Below are 22,871 nucleotides of genomic sequence, written 5' to 3'. Positions count from 1 at the left end.
AGGAGAATGGGACATTTGGGGTTGCTGCCCATAAGTAGTGCATCAGTGGGTCATTTGGAGAATGCCAAGAGAGGTACAGAGGGTAGCAGTGGGCTTATAGAGATAATATCAACCCATACTATTCTTTGAAAGTAAGGCAAGAGAGTAGACTATAAGACATAAATGGAAATTGGTGAAAAGAAAATTTAGGGTAGATATTAGTAAGAACTCAATGTTACCTGATATACTGAGAATCTAAAGCTATTTTACTCTTATGTGCAGGGGGAAAACGAGATGAAGAGCTAATTTTGCCAATTAATTCCTCACTGAGTGTAACACTACACCAGAATCAGGTATGGTTTGAGACTATAAAGACTTTAAAAGATTAAGCATAGGGTTGATGGATGATCGAACATTTCACATATCCAAACCTGAATTCCATTCTTGTTAGACATTTGTACTGTTTTGCCCTCCAGCTAAAGTGATCCACTGAATTCCACAGATGGCTTAATGGGTAAAGACACTACCTATTGTAGTACTAAGGCATACAGACCAGAAGATCTTGGGTTCGATCCCTGGCTCGTGCTGAGTTAGCTGACCACAGCCAGGGCAGCAATTGAAGTGCTACTATTGGCCTTGGCCCCTGAGCAAGAGAAGGGAAAAGTCAACCAGGCTTCCCCTTCCTGATAGCTATCTAATGACACCTACTGGAAAGTGTGTATGAGGACAGGACTGGACTCAAATGTGATTCCCATGCCCTTGAATAGACAAATAGTTTGCCATTACTCCCTGTCTAGCCTTGCACATGCAGAATGGCCACTTGATTGAGGTATTAGTGGGCTTCAAGTACAACTTGTGCCTTTAGGAGAGGAGGGGGACATTTTAGAAGGATTTAATAAATATACAGTAATCCATTGAATGGAGTGGTACAAAATGTAATATGCAGCTGACCTGGTACTGAACTGTCTCTGAAGACATTCTGTTTGGTTCCTTTTAATTAAGGCTCCTCACTTGAGACTGTATAATGATAGATATTTTGGTGAAGGTTTTTAAAGTAAATGGTGTGCTCTTTCTTGGAAGTCTGCATTATTCTGTGAATCAATGAAAGCTGTCATTAGTGCTTGGAATTAAAAAAACACTATATAAACAGAAACTAATAATGTGTGAAAGTGGAAAATGCAATGTTGCTGTAATTTTAATGAAAAAAGACTGATTCATTTAAGAGTGGTTGTTCTCCAGCTCCAGTTTCAGGTCAGGTCTGATGTAATGTTGAATTCCCTCCTCAATCTGAATATTTCCTAGCAAAGGCTGAAACTCCACCTCAAAAGAGCAGTTTAACATTTCACTTCCCACACTATCTAGTCTTTGGGTTTTGGTAGTGATTGTTGAATTACTAGTCACTTTTCTGTAGTGAACTTGTATCGACTAGGAGCAGCATTCAGACTGGTCAGACTTGTTTGTATTATAAATGCCATCTGAAAGAGAATGTTCATCCCCTCTGACTGGGATATGTTTAAGCCTTGACACTAGAAGCAGGAGATTATGTTTTAATGCCATAACCACTCCCTTCCCATATAAAACAAACTACTGAAAACAGTCACATAAAGAGAAGTTAAAACAACAATTGTGATTGAACATTTTGTTTTAACCAACATCAACCTATGAAACTACATAAACTCATCAGGTGTTTCTATATAATCATAATTTGCTATGCAAATCTGCCGTGTTTCCCTATATTACAACAGTGACACTTCAAAAGTACTTCATTGGCTGTAAAGCGCCTTGAAACGTCCCGAGGTCATGAAAGGCACTGTATAAATTCAAGTCCTTTCCCTTTAATGAAGGAATGGTAACCGTAGGACCCTTGAGGGGGTGTGTTGATCAATAGGTTGAACTAATTCCTAGTTGTGAATATGGAAATAATTTGAATGAATTCCGGTATTAACTAGAATGGAGCTCATTATTCCGACAGTTAACAGTATTAATATTTGTTGGAAAGATGTTTTGTGTGATTGTTCTGTAATCCACCTTGCATCCTAATGCCGAGTTTCAGCAATTTCACTCCACCACTTCTTTCTGATTTTTGTGATTTCAGTTAAAAAGTACAACCACGGTTGCTGCAAGCCGAGATTTCAAGGAGGACAGAATATGGCTAAATGGAAAAGAGGAAAATATCAACCGCCCAAGGCTGCAAACTTGCTTACGAGAAAGTGTGTATCCATTACACAATCCATGTAGGGTTTCTGAAAATGGCACTGTAGCAAAATCAAATGTACTATTGGTGCCTGACCTGTGTTAGAAGGTGTTGGTTCTTCTATGTTTTACTAATACATTAGTCCACACCTTCTGCAGTAGTGTGAACCAGTGGCCTAGAGAACAAGATAGAATCATGCTGTAATTCCAGATTGTCATTTAATATTCTGGTAACCACATTAGATCCAGGTTTGTTGAACTGAAAGATTCTGATTGGCAAAGGATTGTTTATGCTTATAAAACTGCTTGTGTCAATCTGCTGTAGATTTCAGAAATGTGTACATTTCATTACATCTATCATATGGAGACGTGGAGTACAAAACCTTGTCTACTAATGAGGAAGAAATTGGCTCCCACTCATCAGTTATACAGGCTTCTTCACATGTGGAATAGATTCTCTTTGCTCCTTGGAGTATATTTTATTTATCATAAAGGATGGTGTTCATCAAAGCAGTTTCATCACTGCCTTGCCCTTTTAATGCCTCTGTATGCCAAACAATAAATGGGGCATTCATGCCCATGATAAACACACTACTTCTCATTCATTGTGGTTTAATTGCATCCTTCCTCCCTTCGCCCCACTGTTGGCAGCAATGCCTCCAGCTCTCTAGGCCCCATGATCTGGAATTCCAACCCTAAATCCCTCCACCTCTGCACCTTCCTCTCCGTCTTTAAAATCCTCCTTAAAACCCACCCCTTGAACCAAACTTTTGATCACCTCTCTCCTAATATCACCTTTGAATCAGTGTCCATTTTTCTTTGGCCTGTACAAAGCCCCTTGGGATATTTTTCTACACGTGCTTCATACAGGCCTAAGAAAACTGTACGCAGATTGCATTTATATATATGTATGTAATATATATAGTTGTAATGTGCAGCAGTGTTTAGCCTTTATTTTTTCCAGGTGGTTACTTTGGGTACCAACACAAAACTTGGTGATCTTTCTTTTCACCTCTTGTTCTCATTTCCTTTATACGTATCTTGCAACATCAAGGAAGACTTTATTTTAGTTCTATTTACAACTTCTGATCAACTAACAGGGGCTTCCTTATGGTTCTGATGCTCTTCCTTTTTTTTAAACCACCTAAAATCACGCTTCTTACAGAATTCCTAAATTAGCATGAGTTTTTGAACTCCACACAAGATAGAGTCCAGTGCAAAATTTACTATTTTATCAGAATCAATAAGTCAATAATGTACTGAAATGGATGTCTTATTTGAACTTTACTAGACTTCTGCTTTACATAAACAAACCCATTAAGATCCTGCATCAGTTTGGAATTTCTCTGAGATCAGTTTGGCAGTCTTCAGATTATCACCACATGGCAATAAAGAATCCATATAGAAATACACTTTCAGTGGCTCTTATGATGGTTATTAAATATTTTAAGGACATTGAGAATCACATTTGTCCTTTAGAAATGAGAAAAGTACACAACTTCAATCCATGGCCTGTATTTAAACAGAAGGGATGCAGTGACTATGTTGAATAAATAGAATAGTATTTTAAAAGCATTTCTGGCAGAGGTGATTTGTAGAGGAATATGTGGGCTCTTTTTATAGCATGGTTATAAAATTATTGAAGTGTGATTAGTAAATACAGAAGTACTTAGATCTGCAAATACTCATGTGTTTGGAATTTTATTTTATTTTATTTTTCTCCCAGTCCGTCGTCTAGCAAGAAAAAGAAGTAGTAGAGGTGATGGAAATTCCAACACGTTGACACTCCACTATAAAGTTCATATCTGCTCTGAAAATAACTTCCCAACAGCAGCGGGTCTGGCATCCTCTGCAGCTGGTTACGCTTGTCTGGGTGAGTCAGTTGAGAGATGCACCATAGATTTTAACATGCATTCCGGACAGTATGGGGCAGAAATTAGTCTGGGTCTGAACAGAGAGGTCCGAGGCTGTCCAGACATTAGGCCTTGCGCCTCAGCTACATCTTCGGGCCCCATGAGAAAAATGAATTTCAGGTCGTTGGCAGTGATCTTCAGGTAAATTCAAACGATCGTTGACAGAGGGGATGATTCAGTTTTGCTTTGCTTTTAATCCTTTGGCACATACTTCTACAATACTGGTGCTATGTTTTGAACTGTGTAACTAACTGATGTTCCTCCTTTGCAGTCTACACCCTTGCCAAGCTGCATGGTCTGGAAGGAGAGCTGTCTGAGATTGCTCGCCAGGGCTCAGGCAGTGCATGCAGAAGCATGTATGGAGGGTTTGTGGAATGGATCATGGGGGTGAAAGAGGATGGGAGCGATAGCATCGCACAGCAGATTGAGCCAGAGACCCACTGGCCAGAGCTCCGAGTTCTCATACTGGTGGTGAGTCCATGACAACCTGAGGAAAGCCATTCTGTAGAGTCGGTACCTCTCTTGGCCCTGTTTGTACTGGAGGCTGCATTTTCAACAATTATGTTTGCATACGTTCTTTTGCGCTTTAAATGCAGGATTGGCTGGAGATTTGTTTTGATATTATCCATCTACCGAGTAGGCTGTATACAGTTGTGTGTTCTACAAATAATGTAAAATATTTCAGCCACCATGTTAGAAATGAACATGGGGACTGGAATAGAAACAGAAAATGCTAGAAACACTCAGCACATCAGGCAGCATGTGTGGCGAGAGAGAGGTAGGTTTAACGTTTCAGATCGATGACCTTTTTTGTCAGGCCTGAGAGATGTTACAGATGAACAGCTTATTTGGAGGAACAGAGCCGGGGAAACGGGGGCAGGGAGATAATAAAGAATGGTCTGTGAATCGGTAGAGGACAGGAGATGATTAAATGACAGAAGTAATAATGGTGTAAGACAAAAATGAGGCAATAATGAGAGAAATTAGAGAAATAAAAGATGTATCTGAGATCTTTTATCATGGAGGGGGTGGTATATGAGCGAAACAATTGCACTACATGCTGTACTAGCCAGCATTTTTATAGCATGCGGTAGTTTATGTGTGCAGGTGGGATGGTTGAATACACTGCACTAGCAATTTTGTAATAAATAGAAAGAATATGGAATTCCTTCTGCACTGTGTTGTAATATGCAGAATGCTTGTCTTACATAGTGAGTGGTGTAAGAAAGCATTAGTCCTTTTTTAATGTTAAACTACTGTTAACCTTGAACACAGGATAGAAAAGATGCAGTAGGACTAATCATATAGAGGGATGGGGGGAGAGGAGAAGGTTGTTTCTGTGTATTCCTGTGTTAGTAAAGAACCCTTGAACAAGGCACATTATAAACAGAGGGCATTGTATTATACTTAGATTCTGATGAGTAACTATTGATATTTATATTTCCTTGCATCATTAAAAATAATTTTTTTTTATTCGTTCATGGGATGTGGGCGTCGCTGGCGAGGCCAGCATTTATTGCCCATCCCTAATTGCCCTTGAGAAGGTGGTGGTGAGCCGCCTTCTTGAGCCGCTGCAGTCTGTGTGGTAGACACTCAACAGCTCAGCTCTCTAGACTTTACAGAATTGATCAATGTGACACACTATTATCATTCCTTTTACAGGATATTCTAAAGCAACCCAAACAATATAAGCTAACACAGAAATGATTCCGTCAATAGCTTCACTAAGTCTAGTTTCCAAACGTCTTATACCTTCTGCTTCATATAACAGTTAATTATTGTTTAATATGCAGAGCATTTTTTTTTAGTAGTTTTGTTTGCAGAATTCAAAAGATATGAAAAGAAAGGATTTTAAACGTCAACTCAATAAAGATATATCAGAGTTGTTTATTAGGTGCCAAAGCCTGTCAGAGTTTGGCACTTTACAATTTGCCTAATTTTTCCTTCTCTCCCATCAGTCATAATATTGACCCTAAGTAGCTACTATTATCAGTAGGTATGTATTTTTGCTTTGCGGCTGTCATAATCATCAGCATATTGGTTCTTCATTGCTGAAATAGAAATGCTGTTTTAGCCCTTGAGTGTTCTTTATGTGGCAAAACATGTGAAAATCACCATAAACCTATTGATTAGAAAACTGTTGTGTAGCTGCTTCTTTCCATGTACTTGCTTTCTTTGCTTCCATTACAATGCAGAGAAACTCGTGGATAGCACGTTTAGCGAGTTGGTCACACCGCAGGTAAAGGGTGTACAGGCAGGAAGTGAATGGGTGACCACCAGGCAGAGTAAGAGGTGCAGGCAGGTAGTGCAGGGGTCCCCTGTGGCCATCCCCCTCTCAAACAGGTATACCGTTTTGGATACTGTTGGGGGAGATAGCTCACCAGGGGAAGGTGACAGCAGCCAGGTTCATGGCACCACGGCTGGCTCTGCTGCACAGGAGGGCAGGAAAAAGAGTGGCAGAGCTATAGTGATAGGGGACTCGATTGTAAGGGGAATAGACAGGCGTTTCTGCGGACGCAACCGAGACTCCAGGATGGTATGTTGCCTCCCTGGTGCAAGGGTCAGGGATGTCTCGGAGCGGCTGCAGGACATTCTGGAGGGGGAGGGTGAACAGCCAGTTGTCGTGGTGCATATAGGTACCAACGATATAGGTAAAAAACGGGATGAGGTCCTACAAGCTGAATTTAGGGAGTTAGGAGTTAAACTAAAAAGTAGGACCTCAAAGGTAGTAATCTCAGGATTGCTACCAGTGCCACGGGCTAGTCAGAGTAGGAATGACAGGATAGCTAGGATGAATACGTGGCTTGAGAGATGGTGCAAGAGGGAGGGATTCAAATTCCTGGGCCATTGGAACCGGTTCTGGGGGAGGTGGGACCAGTACAAATTGGACGGTCTGCATCTGGGCAGGACTGGAACCAATGTCCTAGGGGGAGTGTTTGCTAGTGCTGTTGGGGAGAGTTTAAACTAATGTGGCAGGGGGATGGGAACCGATGCAGGAAGTCAGTGGGAAGTAAAGTGGTGACAGAAACAAAAGGCAGTAAGGGAGAGTGTACAAAACATGACCGGACAGATGGTCTGAGAAAGCAGGGCAAAGACCAAGGGAAGTCTAGATTAAACTGCATTTATTTCAATGCAAGAAGTCTGATGGGCAAAGCAGATGAACTCGGCATGGATGGGTACATGGGACTGGGATGTTATAGCTATTACTGAAACATAGCTAAGGGAGGGGCAGGACTGGCAGCTCAATGTTCCAGGGTACAGATGCTATAGGAAAGATAGAGCAGGAGGTAAGAGAGGAGGGAGAGTTGCGTTCTTGATTAGGGAGAACATCACGGCAGTAGTGAGAGGGGATATATCCGAGGGTTCGCCCACTGAGTCTATATGGGTAGAACTGAAAAATAAGAAGGGAGAGATCACTTTGATAGGATTGTACTACAGACCCCCAAATAGTCAACGGGAAATTGAGGAGCAAATATGTAAGGAGATTACAGACAGCTGCAAGAAAAATAGGGTGGTAATAGTAGGGGACTTTAACTTTCCCAACATTGACTGGGACAGCCATAGCATTAGGGGTTTGGATGGAGAGAAATTTGTTGAGTGTATTCAGGAGGAATTTCTCATTCAGTATGTGGATGGCCCGACTAGAGAGGGGGCAAAACTTGACCTCCTCTTGGGAAATAAGGAAGGGCAGGTGACAGAAGTGTTAGTGAAGGATCACTTTGGGACCAGTGATCATAATTCCATTAGTTTTAAGATAGCTATGGAGAATGATAGGTCTGGCCCAAAAGTTAAAATTCTAAATTGGGGAAAGGCCAATTTTGATGGTATTAGACAGGAACTTTCAGAAGTTGATTGGGAGAGTCTGTTGGCAGGCAAAGGGACGTCTGGTAAGTGGGAGGTTTTCAAAAGTGTGTTAACCAGGGTTCAGGGTAAGCACATTCCTTATAAAGTGAAGGGCAAGGCTGGTAGAAGTAGGGAACCTTGGATGACTCGGGAGATTGAGGCCCTAGTCAAAAAGAAGAAGGAGGCATATGACATGCATAGGCAGCTGGGATCAAGTGGATCCCTTGAAGAGTATAGAGATTGCCAGAGTAGAGTTAAGAGAGAAATCAGGAGGGCAAAAAGGGGACATGAGATTGCTTTGGCAGATAAGGCAAAGGAGAATCCAAAGAGCTTCTACAAATACATAAAGGGGAAAAGAGTAACTAGGGAGAGAGTAGGGCCTCTTAAGGATCAACAAGGTCATCTATGTGCGGAACCACAAGAGACGGGTGAGATCCTTAATGAATATTTCACGTCGGTATTTACGGTTGAGAAAGGCATGGATGTTAGGGAACTTGGGGAAATAAATAGTGATGTCTTGAGGAGTGTACATATTACAGAGAGGGAGGTGCTGGAAGTCTTAACGGGACCTGATGAAATGTATCCCAGGACGTTATGGGAGGTTAGGGAGGAAATTGCGGGTCCCCTAGCAGAGATATTTGAATCATCGACAGCTACAGGTGAGGTGCCTGAAGATTGGAGGGTAGCAAATGTTGTGCCCTTGTTTAAGAAGGGCGGCAGGGAAAAGCCTGGGAACTACAGACCGGTGAGCCTGACATCTGTAGTGGGTAAGTTGTTAGAGGGTATTCTGAGAGACAGGATCTACAGGCATTTGGAAAGGCAGGGACTGATTAGGAACAGTCAGCATGGTTTTGTGAGAGGAAAATCATGTCTCACGAATTTGATTGAGTTTTTTGAAGGGGTAACCAAGAAGATAGATGAGGGCTGTGCAGTAGACGTGGTCTACATGGACTTTAGCAAAGCCTTTGACAAGGTACCGCATGGTAGGTTGTTACATAAGGTTAAATCTCACTGGATCCAAGGTGAGGTAGCCAATTGGATACAAAATTGGATTGACAACAGAAGACAGAGGGTGGTTGTAGAGGGTTGTTTTTTCAAACTGGAGGCCTGTGACCAGCGGTGTGCCTCAGGGATCGGTGCTGGGTCCGCTGTTATTTGTTATTTATATTAATGATTTGGATGAGAATTTAGGAGGCATGGATAGTAAGTTTGCAGATGACACCAAGATTGGTGGCATTGTGGACAGTGAAGAAGGTTATCTGGGATTGCAACGGGATCTTGATCAATTGGGCCAGTGGGCCGATGAATGACAGATGGAGTTTAATTTGGATAAATGTGAGGTGATGCATTTTGGTAGATCGAATCGGGCCAGGACCTACTCCATTAGTGGTAGGGCGTTGGGGAGAGTTATAGAACAAAGAGATCTAGGAGTACAGGTTCATAGCTCCTTGAAAGTGGAGTCACAGGTGGATAGGGTGGTGAAGAAGGCATTCAGCATGCTTGGTTTCATTGGTCAGAACATTGAATACAGGAGTTGGGATGTCTTGTTGAAGTCGTACAAGACATTAGTAAGGCCACACTTGGAATACTGTGTACAGTTCTGGTCACCCTAATATAGAAAGGATATTATTAAACTAGAAAGAGTGCAGAAAAGATTTACTAGGATGCTACCGGGACTTGATGGTTTGACTTATAGGGAGAGGTTGGATAGACTGAGACTTTTTTCCCTGGAGAGTAGGAGGTTTAGGGGTGACCTTGTAGAAGTCTATAAAATAATGAGGGGCATAGATAAGGTAGATCATCAAAATCTTTTCCCAAAGGTAGGGGAGTCTATAACGAGGGGGCATAGATTTAAGGTGAGAGGGGAGAGATACAAAAGGGTCCAGAGGGGCAATTTTTTCACTCAAAGGGTGGTGAGTGTCTGGAACGAGCTGCCAGAGGCAGTAGTAGAGGCAGGTACAATTTTGTCTTTTAAAAAGCATTTGGACAGTTACATGGGTAAGATGGGTATAGAGGGATATGGGCCAAGTGCAGGCAATTGGGACTAGCTTAGTGGTATAAACTGGGCGACATGGACATGTTGGGCCGAAGGGCCTGTTTCCATGTTGTAAACTTCTATGATTCTATGATTCTGTGAATCTTTAAATGAAAACCCAAGATTAAACTAAACTCAGTTTAAAAAAAGTAGTCATCTGATGTCACGCTCTGGCCAACCTATTACTTTGTTAGCCTAAAATCGTCTGATTCTGACTTATTCTGAATGTTCTAACCTCCTGTGGTAATGAACAGATCTAGAAACTCAGCTCCATTTGCTTCTTTTCCAGGTTAGTGCAGAACGGAAGCAAGTTGGTAGTACTGCCGGGATGCAAACCAGTGTCAAGACCAGTCCACTGCTGAAGGTGTGAAATTCTTTCGTTTGAAGAGTTAGTAATCTTTTGTAAACCTAGAATTACATCAAAATTGCAACACCAAAATAAGCCGTTCTGCCCAGCCAGTCCATATTGATATTAGTCCTCCACGCCAGCAGTAAGCCTAATCCCATATCGCTTTATTCCCCTTTCCTTCAACCACTTATCTAACCTTAATTGTTGACATGGTCTCTGATTCAGACACCAACTTCAGTGCATTCTAGAGCTTCACAACCCTCTGTATGAAAAATAAATAATTTGAAAGGAGACACTGTAAGTTGCCTAACAGAAGAAGGGGCCATTTAAAAAGGGTGGGGATTAGCGAGCCCCTAATGCAATAGAAGGTTAAAGTGACGGCGCATTGAATAGCAATTAAAGATAGGAACCCTAGATGATTGTTGGTAATGTAGTGATTATGCTACTGTACTGTAACCCAGAGATCACAAGTTCAAATTTCAGCTTTGCAAGTTGTGAAATTGGATTCAATAAATCTGGTAGCACCTGGACCAGCAACACTTAGGACCTTACAGCCATTAGAGAGATCATTTTCACCCCTTTTAATCTGGGCTGGATTTAGACATTGGGCTCTGGAGTTGAAATTAATTGTTTTAACCTGTTGCACCTCCAGTCCTCTGAACTGAAGGTAAAAGAAAACCTATTCCTTTACCAAATGATTAAGAACTGATATTTAATCTGTCACCTTTTAGAGAAGATTGTTGGTAGTGGGGTTCGCGGAACAGTATTGAAAGCCACACGGGTCTGGAGTTTCCTTACTTCCCAATTGGAAGAAGATGATGGGAAGTAGATGGCTGAGAGGTTAACTAGGGGAAACCAGCCTATAACTGAAAGGGAATGTGCATTTTCTGTTTTTCAGTATCGTGCTGAAATTGTTCCAAAACGAATGAAAGAAATGATTAAAGCGATCAAACGGCAAGATTTTGAAATCTTTGGACAGTTAACAATGAAAGACAGTAATCAGTTTCATGCCACATGTCTCGACACCTTCCCTCCAATCTTCTATCTCAGTGATATTTCCAAACGCATCATTAACCTGGTACATAGATACAACTCCCACTTTGAAGAGACACGGGTAAGATGTGTACTGTTATCTATACAATAGTTATGTCTGACATTGTCAGTTAAAAGGCATATGCACCTATTCAAAACTCCACTCATTTCCTTACCTAGAGGTGACACTAGAAATTTTGTTGGAGAATTGATAAAACCACCTTTTTCTGGCTCAGCACTTGTTCTGACCAGCTTGCACCCAGGACAATTCAGAGCTGTGTAAGGTGCTTTCAGCTTTGGACCTGAGCTGAAAACTAAATGGGATAAAAGTCCTGTCTGACTCCAAGACAAATGTATTGTCTGAGACCCCAATGGATATGAGTCCATGCTGCAAAAGCTTTCTTTATATCCCTCTACCCCAGCTGAACCCTGGGGACATTATCTAAGTATCTTGACTCCTCCTGTTAAAACAGTGCATTGTTCTCAGCATATGCACAACTCTACAGACAACCCTAGTGGGCCATGTGTCTTCTTAAAAGTCTGATCTTGCAAAATAATGTAGCATATTTAAGATACCATTTTTTAAAAGATAAAATATTCAACTGGGCAAGAAAAAATAGCTTGTGTCACTTTCAGAACTCCATTTGCTATCTGTGTGACTATTCCCTAACTTTCAAACAGCATTCACTTAAAATCAAAAAGATAATCTGAATAGAAATACAAGAAGTGATTGGTGCCTAATGTTCTGCAATTTTTTTTGTACTTTAAGAACTTCTATACTTTTAAACATACCCCATATATTAGCGAGAGAGGAGAGTGGAAATATATAAAATTTAAAATTGCCAAACATAGTTGCATATAAGACCACCTCTTTTTCTCTCTTTCTCCCCATTTCCATTCCAACTCCATCCCCAAAGAAATTGTCCCGAACCTAGAGAGGGTCAAAGATTGCAACAGTACTGAAGGCCCCAGCTCCCAATTTCTACCTTCACTTGCAGTGCTGTGACTGGGACATTTTCTGTGTTTGGCTTTAGGTGCAGTATTGCACTTGTCACCTGTAATTTGTGATGCTGTGATAGAATGCCATATCATAAGTACAGTACTGCACCAGCAGACAAACACAAAGTAAGTCCTAGCCACAGCATCAATCCGTACTTGTGTATAAGACAAGGCTCCGACAAAATGAAGGGTATGAGCTCCCCGCCTTTTATGTGAGTACATACAGTATATGTACTATGTGTACTCGCCTCAGCCATGGCCTCCACTGAAAATCTCTGGTTACTTGTGACACTTGTTCCTACAAATGCAAAGTATTTACAACTACATGTTTACTTGAATAGATCCAGTCTGAAACTCCTGTTTTCAGTAGTGCATTATCTTATTATACTATAGAGAAATTGTAACAAAGCCGCTTCTTCAAAAAGCTTATGCTTTAAAATGTAGGTTTTATTTAACTCAAAAGAGCTGACTATCGCACCAGCTAAGAAATACACACTGGTAGTAATTGAGCTGATAATTCAAGTGTGCATGCATTTCTGCATGTATCTCTACATGCATTTCAATCATCTCCAACCTGGTCTCACACTATTTATGGTGAAAAATCCCACTGTCTAATTTATCTATTAGGAACCTAATGGAATAATTCTTCTGTTATATTAAAATAACTGCTCACTGATTATAAAACATCTACATGCTAATTCCCCCTTTAGTTCCTAAAGAACATTGAAATAAGCCCAGTGGAAACTGGATTAGACAGGTTTTGCATTGCTTTTTGATGAATTGTAGTGCACTTTCATTTCTGATCCATTTTGCTGTTTACTTTAGGTAGCATACACGTTTGATGCAGGCCCCAATGCTGTCATTTACACACTAGAGCAACATGTGGATGAGTTTGTGGAAGTTGTGAAACATTACTTTCCTCCAGAAGAAAATGGTGAACAGTGAGTTAGTTATAAATTCTTAATGTGGTTACTTCTATTAGAGTACTGTTGTATACTACTGCACATGATGGAAGTCTGTTTAGTTTCCAACTGTTGATCACCGATAGCTGTTCAGGGAAACGACCATGTTACTTTATTAATAAAGTGATTTTAGCAAGAGGGCAAGCTTTGTTAAAACTGTATTGTTGGAGGAGAAAACGTTTCCAGAACCTGCAGTTTCTACATTTTATTGTAAATTTCTAGCTGCCTGGCTCCTGAAAAGTTCCCTAGCCTCAAATAATAAATTTCATTTTTGGTTTTGAACACTTATCTGAAGGTACTTGCCCTTGTTTGTGTGTGGTGTATGCACAAGCTACTCCCATCTTTAAGAAAATGACAGAGCTGTTAAACATTTATCTACTGCACAGGAGGAAGTAGAGGTTATATATATAGAAACTCTAAAACTGTGGTGTTGTAAATCGTTGATCATGTGACTATAAAAATGAATGTTAATTAGCTAAATATATTACAATTCTCAAGCTTGAAAAGTTTCTCTACCCCCCCCCCCCAAGTGGATAGTTCAAACTATTATTGGGTTATGTGGAGCATATTGGCCTTTTAATTCTCCCTCTCACCCAAAGCCATGCAGTATATAAATAAAAGGATTTGTTAGGCTTCTGTTTCCTGGCAAGTATCCATTTATTTATCCACCGGGGGACTGCTGCTTGTCAGATTTTGACTTCTCTTTACATACTAGGTTCCTTTCTCAAATTAACAATCGGGAAGCATGACTCAATCACCTTCATCTTCAAAGTGTTTATTACATTACAATACAGTCATAAAGTTCTTGGTATTCAAATATAACCTTCCGGTAAGGATGTCGGGGTTGTAACTTTAGTATAACAGTAATATATGGTGATTGAATACGTTCTGTTCTGTGAAACCAACATAATGCAATGGGGAAGAGTTGTGGCATATAATTGCGACACATACAGGAACTGGTCACTATGTGCAAGACTTTTAACAATCTGTGGATTTCCCATGGTATTGCTTGTGGGGACTGGGTGGATATGGCCTTTTATAAGGAAGTGCATCTCTTGTGGTATTGGTTAGGGTAGGTGATACTGATACCTGTTTGTGGGACTAGGTTCATTTGTTTGTGAGAATTTGTGGCAGTGATGAAGTAGTCAGAAAGTGAGTTGCAGGGATAGTGACTAATGGTAAGAGAATTTTGCAGAATTTTGGGGAGTTGTTGGTTCTTGGGTATAGAAGTGAGGTGAAGAGAAGGGTGGGGTAGTGAGTATTTGGGGGAAATTGGAGTAATGAGGAGTTGGGATATACAGAATGGAATACTTGGATCTTGGGTTTGTGGGTTTATGGAGGGGCGAAGGCAATGATGTTGGGGGGGAGAAAAAGGAATCAAAGTTGAGCAAGAAAGACAGCAAAATTCCAAAAAATAAGGGAAAATGACACTGGGGAACAAAAAAACATGTTTAATAAAATATAATGAGGACAAAAAAAAAGCAAAAACAACATGCACCATGAATGTTTTTTTAAAAAGCAAAGAAGCAAAAAACACACTGCACAATGGGGATTTTTAAAAGAGGAACCAAGAAAGAAAAATAAATAGGGCTATTGGAAAACATGCACTGTAGAACTGAACTATTTTAAAAACAGCACGGGGAAAGAAGGGGAAATCCAACAAAACCAGACCTCCGAACAAGGTAGAACAACTATTATAAAGTACTCCTGTTGCTATTTCAAAAAAAGGTATAAGTAGACAATCAAAAATGCAACAGAAGGGGTTATTAAAAAGCATGAGGAAATAAGAAACAACAGCACAACTTGGGCCATTAAAACATGGGTAGCATCGTGGGGTACTTACTGCAAGAAAGGGTTTAAAAAAACAGGCCCAAATTCAGTTGGTCCGATTTCATGGTAATTAAAGTGGGAATCAGGATATCAGTTAATTAACGAAAACTGGTTTATTGACAATTAATTTGTTAAAGTAAAATCAGCCTTGAGATTTTAAAAAGAAGCACAAAATGCTGTCAGGAAGGGCATATGCTTCTTGCAAGGTAATTACTTAAAGTGACTTGAAGAAGCAACTTTTTTTTTTATTCGTTCATGGGATGTGGGCGTTGCTGGCAAGGCCGGCATTTATTGCCCATCCCTAATTGCCCTTGAGAAGGTGGTGGTGAGCCGCCTTCTTGAACCGCTGCAGTCCGTGTGGTGACGGTTCTCCCACAGTGCTGTTAGGAAGGGAGTTCCAGGATTTTGACCCAGCGACGATGAAGGAACGGCGATATATTTCCAAGTCGGGATGGTATGTGACTTGGAGGGGAACGTGCAGGTGGTGTTGTTCCCATGTGCCTGCTGCTCTTGTCCTTCTAGGTGGTAGAGGTCGCGGGTTTGGGAGGTGCTGTCGAAGAAGCCTTGGCGAGTTGCTGCAGTGCATCCTGTGGATGGTACACACTGGAACCACTGTGCGCCGGTGGTGAAGGGAGTGAATGTTTAGGGCGGTGGATGGGGTGCCAATCAAGCAGGCTGCTTTGTCCTGGATGGTGTCGAGCTTCTTGAGTATTGTTGGAGCCGCACTCATCCAGGCAAGTGGAGAGTATTCCATCACACCCCTGGCTTGTGCCTTGTAGATGGTGGAAAGGCTTTGGGGAGTCAGGAGGTGAGTCACTCGACGCAGAATACCCAACCTCTGACCTGCTCTTGTAGCCACGGTATTTATATGGCTGGTCCAGTGAAGTTTCTCGTCACGGTGACCCCCAGCATATTGATGGTAGGGGATTCGGCGATGGTAATGCCGTTGAATGTCAAGGGGAGGTGGTTACACTCTCTCTTGTTGGAGATGGTCATTGCCTGGCACTTATCTGGCGCGAATGTTACTTGCCACTTATCAGCCCAAGCCTGGATGTTGTCGAGGTCTTGCTGCATGCGGGCTCGGACTGCTTCATTATTTGAGGGGTTGCGAATGGAACTGAACACTGTGCAATCATCAACAAACTTCCCCATTTCTGGCTTATGATGGAGGGAAGGTCATTGATGAAGCAGCTGAAGATGGTTGAGCCAAGGACACTGCCCTGAGGAACTCCTGCAGCAATGCCCTGGGGCTGAGACGATTGGCCTCCAACAACCACTACCATCTTCCTTTGTGCTAGGTATGACTCCAGCCACTGGAGAGTTTTCCCCATTGACTTCAAATTTTACTAGGGCTCCTTGGTGCCACACTCGGTCAAATGCTGCCTTGATGTCAAGGGCAGTCACTCTCACCTCACCTCTGGAATTCAGCTCTTTTGTCCATGTTTGGACCAGGGCTGTAATGAGGTCTGGAGCCGAGTGGTCCTGGCGGAACCCAAACTGAGCATCGGTGAGCAGGTTATTGGTGAGTAAGTGTGCTTGATAGCACTGTCGACGACACCTTCCATCACTTTACTGATGATTGAGAGTAGACTGATGGGGTGGTAATTGGCTGGATTGGATTTGTCCTGCTTTTGTGGACAGGACATACCTGGACAATTTTCCACATTGTCGGGTAGATGCCAGTGTTGTCGCTGTATTGGAACAGTTTGGCTAGAGGCGCAGCTAGTTCTGGAGCACAAGTCTTCAGCACTACAGCCGGGATGTTGTCGGGACCCATAGCCTTTGCTGTATCCAGTGCACTCAGCTGTTTCTTGATATCACGTGGAGTGAATCGAATTGGCTGAAGACTGGCTTCTGTGATGGTGGGGATATCGGGAGGCGGCCGAGATGGATCATCCACTCAGCACTTCTGGCTGAAGATGTTTGCAAACGCTTCAGCCTTGTCTTTTGCACTCACGTGCTGGACTCCGCCATCATTGAGGATGGAGATGTTTGCAGAGCCTCCTCCTTCCGTTAGTTGTTTAATTGTCCACCACCATTCACGACTGGATGTGGCAGGACTGCATAGCTTTGATCTGATCCGTTGGTTGTGGAATCGCTTAGCTCTGTCTATAGCATGTTGCTTCCGCTGTTTAGTATGCATGTAGTCCTGAGTTGTAGCTTCACCAGGTTGGCACCTCATTTTTAGGTACGCCTGGTGCTGCTCCTGGCATGCTCTTCTACACTCCTCATTGAACCAGGGTTGATCCCCTGGCTTGTTGGTAATGGTAGAGTAAGGAATATGCCGGGCCATGAGGTTACAGATTGTGCTGGAATACAATTCTGCTGCTGCTGATGGCCCACAGCGCCTCATGGATGCCCAGTTTTGAGCTGCTAGATCTGTTCTGAATCTATCCCATTTAGCACGGTGGTGGTGCCACACAACATGTTGGATGGTGCCCTCAGTGCGAAGAGGGGTCTTCGTCTCCACGAACACTGTGCGGTGGTCACTCCTACCAATACTGTCATGGACAGATGCATTTGCGACAGGTAGATTGGTGAGGATGAGGTCAAGTAAGTTTTCCCCTCGTGTTGGTTCGCTCACCGCCTGCCGCAGGCCCAGTCTGGCAGCTATGTCCTTCAGGGCTCGGTCAGTAGTGGTGCTACCGAGCCACTCTTGGTGATGGACATTGAAGTCCCCCACCCAGAGTACATTTTGTGCCCTTGCTGCCCTCAATGCTTCCTCCAAGCAGTGCTCAACATGGAGGAGGACTGATTCATCAGCTGAGGGAGGACGGTAGGTGGTAATCAGTAGGAGGTTTCCTTGCCCATGTTTGACCTGATGCCATGAGATTTCATGGGGTCCAGAGTCAATGTTGAGGACTCCCAGGGCCACTCCTTAGTGCAACAAACACGGGGCGGGGGCGGAGGAGAAAGATTAGGGTTTTGATGAAAGGTCATCAACTTGAAACGTTAACCCTACCCCCAACTCTCCACAAACGCTGCCTGACCTGCTGAGTGTTTCCAACATTTTCTGTTTTTATTTCAGATTTTCAGAATCTGCAGTATTTTGCTTTTTATTTTAACGTCTTTAACAAAAACAGATGTCTCAAAAATAATCCCTTGTGGTTCCTTGAACTACAAAAAGAGAAATTATACTGGGATGGCAAGTTGCAGGGCCCCCATTACCCAGTACTAAGGTTTATAAGTAATTTTCTGTTGGACACTGGGTTCATTTAAAAATTGACACTTTGATACTATGTTGATGTTGAAACTTCCTCTTGTAATTGAATTGCTGTTTAAGCTGTAGTGAACTCGAAGCTGTGCTAAGCACAGTTCAGACACCCATCTGAGTTAATTACCACTTTATAAAAAGAAAAAAAAACTTGCTTTTGTATAGCTCTTTATCATGTTGAAACATTTTATAGTTATACACAGTGATTGTAGTGATTTGATATAAATCCAAGCTCATATTTTGCTGTTGTAAACCAATAAATATTTTAACACCATCACACAAACAATTATTAACTTTAATATTGTCCATTGGCATGTAGGCTTAAGGAAAAAGTTACTTTGAGAATTCCTTTTATATCATATTCCTAATTTATTCATTTTTTCAAAAGCCTCGCTGTCTGAATACTTCATGTCTTTTGGATTTAATAGAATTTGTAAGAATTCTTATTCACTTGAATGGTAACAAGCAGTTGACCACTTATTGAGTACTGCCACACCTTTCAGCATCTTGTCTTTCACAGAACATCTGCAAAGCTTGTATAGTTCCAGATATTTCTATAGTTTAAAGACATTTACAGAACCATAGAATATTAACTTGTTTTCTTGCAACAAGATTACATTTGATTGCACTTGATTTTGGGCACAGAAATGTTGCAGTTCTCAAGGAGTTAATTAGAACAAATTCCAGAAATATGGCAGCTTATTTCTCCTCGTGTATAGATTTGGGCTCATGCAGCAGCCCTTGTATATCTAAGGAAATTATCTGACTTGTAGTCAATAGTGTCTTATGTCCTTCCTTATTGGAAACCATGGTTTGTTGAAAGATGGATGTGTGTCTGTTTTATAATAGAAAGTAGAATAGAAGCTGGCTTTTCTTCTTGATTATTTTCCTTGAATGTTTTTCGGTAAACTCTAGCATTCATCCAGATGCATGTGTAACCTTGAGGTTGTTAATGGTGGAGAGATGGAATTTGATCTGATTTGTGTCTCAAACTCTCCTTTTGCCTCTTACCCTGCTTTTAGGCCATATAATCTTTGCTCTTGCCACTTTTTTCTGATGATTCAGTTCCTTTCCCCCAACCTGTGATTCCCTTTCTTAGATATTTCATTTTAGTTATATGACTGGCATCCATGAAAAGCTGCAAAAGATGGGTGGAGTCTGTATTAATATGAGAGAGTGAACCGATATGTTTAAAGGAATAGTGGTTTATTTATCTCTACATTCTGTAAGAGTGTCATCTTTTTCTAGGTTTCTGAAAGGTTTGCCTGTAAATTCAATATCTGTATCAGAGCAGCTGAACCGCAGCATCCAGATGGATCCAGTTAAGGCCGGGATACGATACATCATCAACACTCAGGTAAGTGTTTAATGCAATACCTCCATATAACTTCCCTTCCCTGCCTCTTGGTTTGGAGGTTGCTAATGCCTTTCCTAAATCTGAAGAATGATGTTTTGCACTGAAATGTTTTAAGCAAATTTTGAGCATTATTAATGCATGTTGATTACCATCTTTTAAAAAGGAGTTGGATGAATATATCATTACGAAAAGGATTAAAAGTTTATGGATATAAGTAAAGGCTTACAGATTCAAATAATCTATGAACCGATGTAAAACAGAAATTTTAGCACAGATGGAGGCCATTCAGCCCTTTTTGCCTGCACTGAATTTAGGCCCCACTTGGGGACTGATCTTACACAGTCCTATTTTCCTGATTTCTCTCCAAACTAATCCTATTTTCCTGCTTTCTACCCATGCCTATTTATATCCTTTTAAGTAATTATCCAGTGCTGTTTTTAGAATACTGTTTTCAATTTCGCATCAATAGCCACTTGTAAAGGATTCCATTCTTCGCATGAAAAAGTTTCTTCTAATCTCCCCCTTTATGTAGCTAATGCTTATCTTGAGATCGTGGCCTCTTGTCTTTGATTTACTCACTTATGGAAATGATCTATCTATATTTATCTTGCCTATTCCTCTTGTCGTTTTGAACACTTTTCAATCTCCTACAAGCTAGTTGCTCTAACTTTGCCTTGTAACTTAGACCCCTCATTTCTCCTATAACCTTGATAGATATGCTTTTAGCAGGGCTATTTCTCCCCTAGTGAGGAGCCCAAAACTGCACACGGTATTCCAGATGATTTCTTTTGATTTTGTATGCAATCTCTCTTGTTACAAACCCCAAAATCATATTTGTCGTCTTAATAGCTCAGTTTAGGTGTCCACCCATTTTTATGGATTTACGCATCTGCATGCCTAGTCCCTTTACTTCTTTAGTGGATGAAAACATTTACCATTTAAGGTATATTTCCTTTTCTATTCTTCCCAAAATGTAATCGCTCACATTTTTCAGTATTAAATTGCATCTGCCACTTACTGGCCCATTCTTCTAACTTTCTTATGTCTCACTGTAGCCTCTTGCATTCTTTCTGGCAGCTTGTTACTCCTCCTCCCAGTTTGGTATCATCAGAAATTTATTGTCCAGATCAGAAGTGGTCCCAGCAGTGAATCTTGGGACACTCTTACTAGCTACTGCCTGCAAATCTGAGAAATACTTATGTACCATGATCCTTTAGTGTTAGCTTTCAGCTACATCTCCATCCAGACTGCCACTTTACCGTCTATGACATAGGCCCTCCTTTTCTCAACCGGTTTGTTATGTGGCACTTTATCGAATGCTTTCTGGAAGTTGATATGAACTAGAGATTAGTCGAACAGAACCTGCAGTTCATAAGTCCATGCTGACTATCTCTAATTAGTCCATGCCTTATAAGTATTCATTTATTTTATGGTAAGGCTGATGGGTCAATATTGCTCCCCCCCCCCCAACTTTGAACAGTAGTGTACCATTAGTCGTCACCCACAGCACCTGCTGCTAATAAATTTTGAAAAATTGTTGTTTAGTGCCTTTACTGGTTCCTCAATAAATTTCAGTATTCTGGGGTGCATACCATCTTATCCTGGATGTTAATCATTTTTTACCAGCTTTAGCCCCATAAGAACTGTCTCTTTGTTAATATACATTTAGAAAGTCCAGCTATGTTCTAGCTAAAGGAATGCCCTGCACATTCCCCTTCAAGTCACACACCATCCCGACTTGGAAATATATCGCCGTTCCTTCATCGTCGCTGGGTCAAAATCCTGGAACTGCCTTCCTAACAGCACTATGGGAGAACCTTCACCGCATGGACTGCAACGGTTCAAGAAGGCGGCTCACCACCACCTTCTCAAGGGCAATTAGGATGGGCAATAAATGCTGGCCTTGCCAGCGACGCCCACATCCCATGAATGAATAATAAAAAAAGAATGCAACAAGTTGGGTTGAATAATGTTAAAGTGATATCCTTGAGTTTGTTTGATTTTCCTTTTAGGATCAGAAGGAATTTTAATGCTTTCTGTTCTTGGAAAGGCTGCCTGTGGTTATTTGCCTCCTTTTCTGAGATTGAATAAATTAGAATGAGTCCTTGACAGTGCAAATCATAATTGCTTTGTTGGAAGGAGCAAGCTTGATGGCCAAATGATTTTTTGTTCCATTCCATACTTTGTTCTTTTGTGAATTTAACATTTGTCCTGAAGATCTGGATTTTCTTTCAGGTAGGACCAGGGCCACAGTTGATAGAAGATGCCAACCATCACCTACTTGGAGAGGATGGGCTTCCTAAGCAGTAGTGCCTGAAAGATACATTCTACAGTTTGGGGAGAGGTGTAAGACCTTTTCACCGATTGTAATAAACATAGCATTTGTTTACCCGAGTCAGACTACACATGCAGACCACCTCCAGTTTCAGTTTGTGCAATTCCTGGTGCATGCGATGCCTGAATTCTGAATAAAATATTAAAGCCGTGTACAGGTAACAGTTTTTGAAGTGTGCTTTTCAATCTGCTGTCCATCTATTCATACTTCTCGAGGTAACTAGCCTATTAATACAATTTAAAATTCCTGTTTTCCTGAATCATCTTCCACCTAATAGTACAGACTCTGTGTATAAAACAAAAAAACCCTGCACTCTGCAGTAATAATAGCTGCTATGATCATTTAACAATACCGTTATCCAATGTAGTCATGTAACTTGATTTCTGATAAAATTCCATATCAAAAATTCACAATTTAATTTCCATTCAAATTTTGAAACTAGAATTTATAGGCCTGGAAATTGCGCTGAGCAGTGAATGAACCTTGCCCGCCGCTCGTAAGTAACTAACTTACCCACAAACCTTTCGCGGCCTTCTGGGCACCAATTTGCTTCACTGGAGACCTGCAAGAAGTGCAGGGGTCTTTCCCAGGCCTCTGTGAGCTGTGAGAGGAGGAAAGGATCTCTCTCTCCCCCCTCAACCACTCAGCTAGAAACATCATTGACAAGCCACGCAGTCAGAACCAGGAAGTGAAACTTCCTTTACGAGCCACACAGACTAAGAACAGGGTGGCAGGCAGTGACTAGTGGGGTACCGCAGGGATCAATGCTTGGGCCCCAGCTATTCACAATATAAATCAATGATTTGGATGAGGGAACTAAATGTAACATT

The 22,871-nt window shown here is 41.4% G+C and overlaps 1 protein-coding gene across 1 annotated transcript in view; it reads left to right on the top strand.

The window, feature by feature from the left end:
• Positions 1 to 22,202, top strand: part of mvda (mevalonate (diphospho) decarboxylase a) — a 34,022-nt gene extending 11,820 nt beyond the window's left edge. Inside the window, exons 2-10 of the mRNA XM_067998044.1 lie at positions 262 to 332; positions 2,075 to 2,189; positions 3,899 to 4,045; positions 4,357 to 4,556; positions 10,253 to 10,327; positions 11,211 to 11,426; positions 13,169 to 13,284; positions 19,598 to 19,706; positions 21,942 to 22,202. Of these exons, the coding sequence (XP_067854145.1) occupies positions 262 to 332; positions 2,075 to 2,189; positions 3,899 to 4,045; positions 4,357 to 4,556; positions 10,253 to 10,327; positions 11,211 to 11,426; positions 13,169 to 13,284; positions 19,598 to 19,706; positions 21,942 to 22,016 (1,124 nt within the window). The 3' untranslated portion in view covers positions 22,017 to 22,202. The remainder of the gene's footprint in view (positions 1 to 261; positions 333 to 2,074; positions 2,190 to 3,898; positions 4,046 to 4,356; positions 4,557 to 10,252; positions 10,328 to 11,210; positions 11,427 to 13,168; positions 13,285 to 19,597; positions 19,707 to 21,941) is intronic.
• Positions 22,203 to 22,871: the final 669 nt, after the last annotated feature.

This window comes from Heptranchias perlo, chromosome 16 (assembly GCF_035084215.1).
Source record: "Heptranchias perlo isolate sHepPer1 chromosome 16, sHepPer1.hap1, whole genome shotgun sequence".
NCBI lineage: Eukaryota > Metazoa > Chordata > Chondrichthyes > Hexanchiformes > Hexanchidae > Heptranchias > Heptranchias perlo.
The sequence above is the reverse complement of the archived record's forward strand: the minus strand, read 5'-3'. Positions and strand labels throughout refer to the sequence as shown.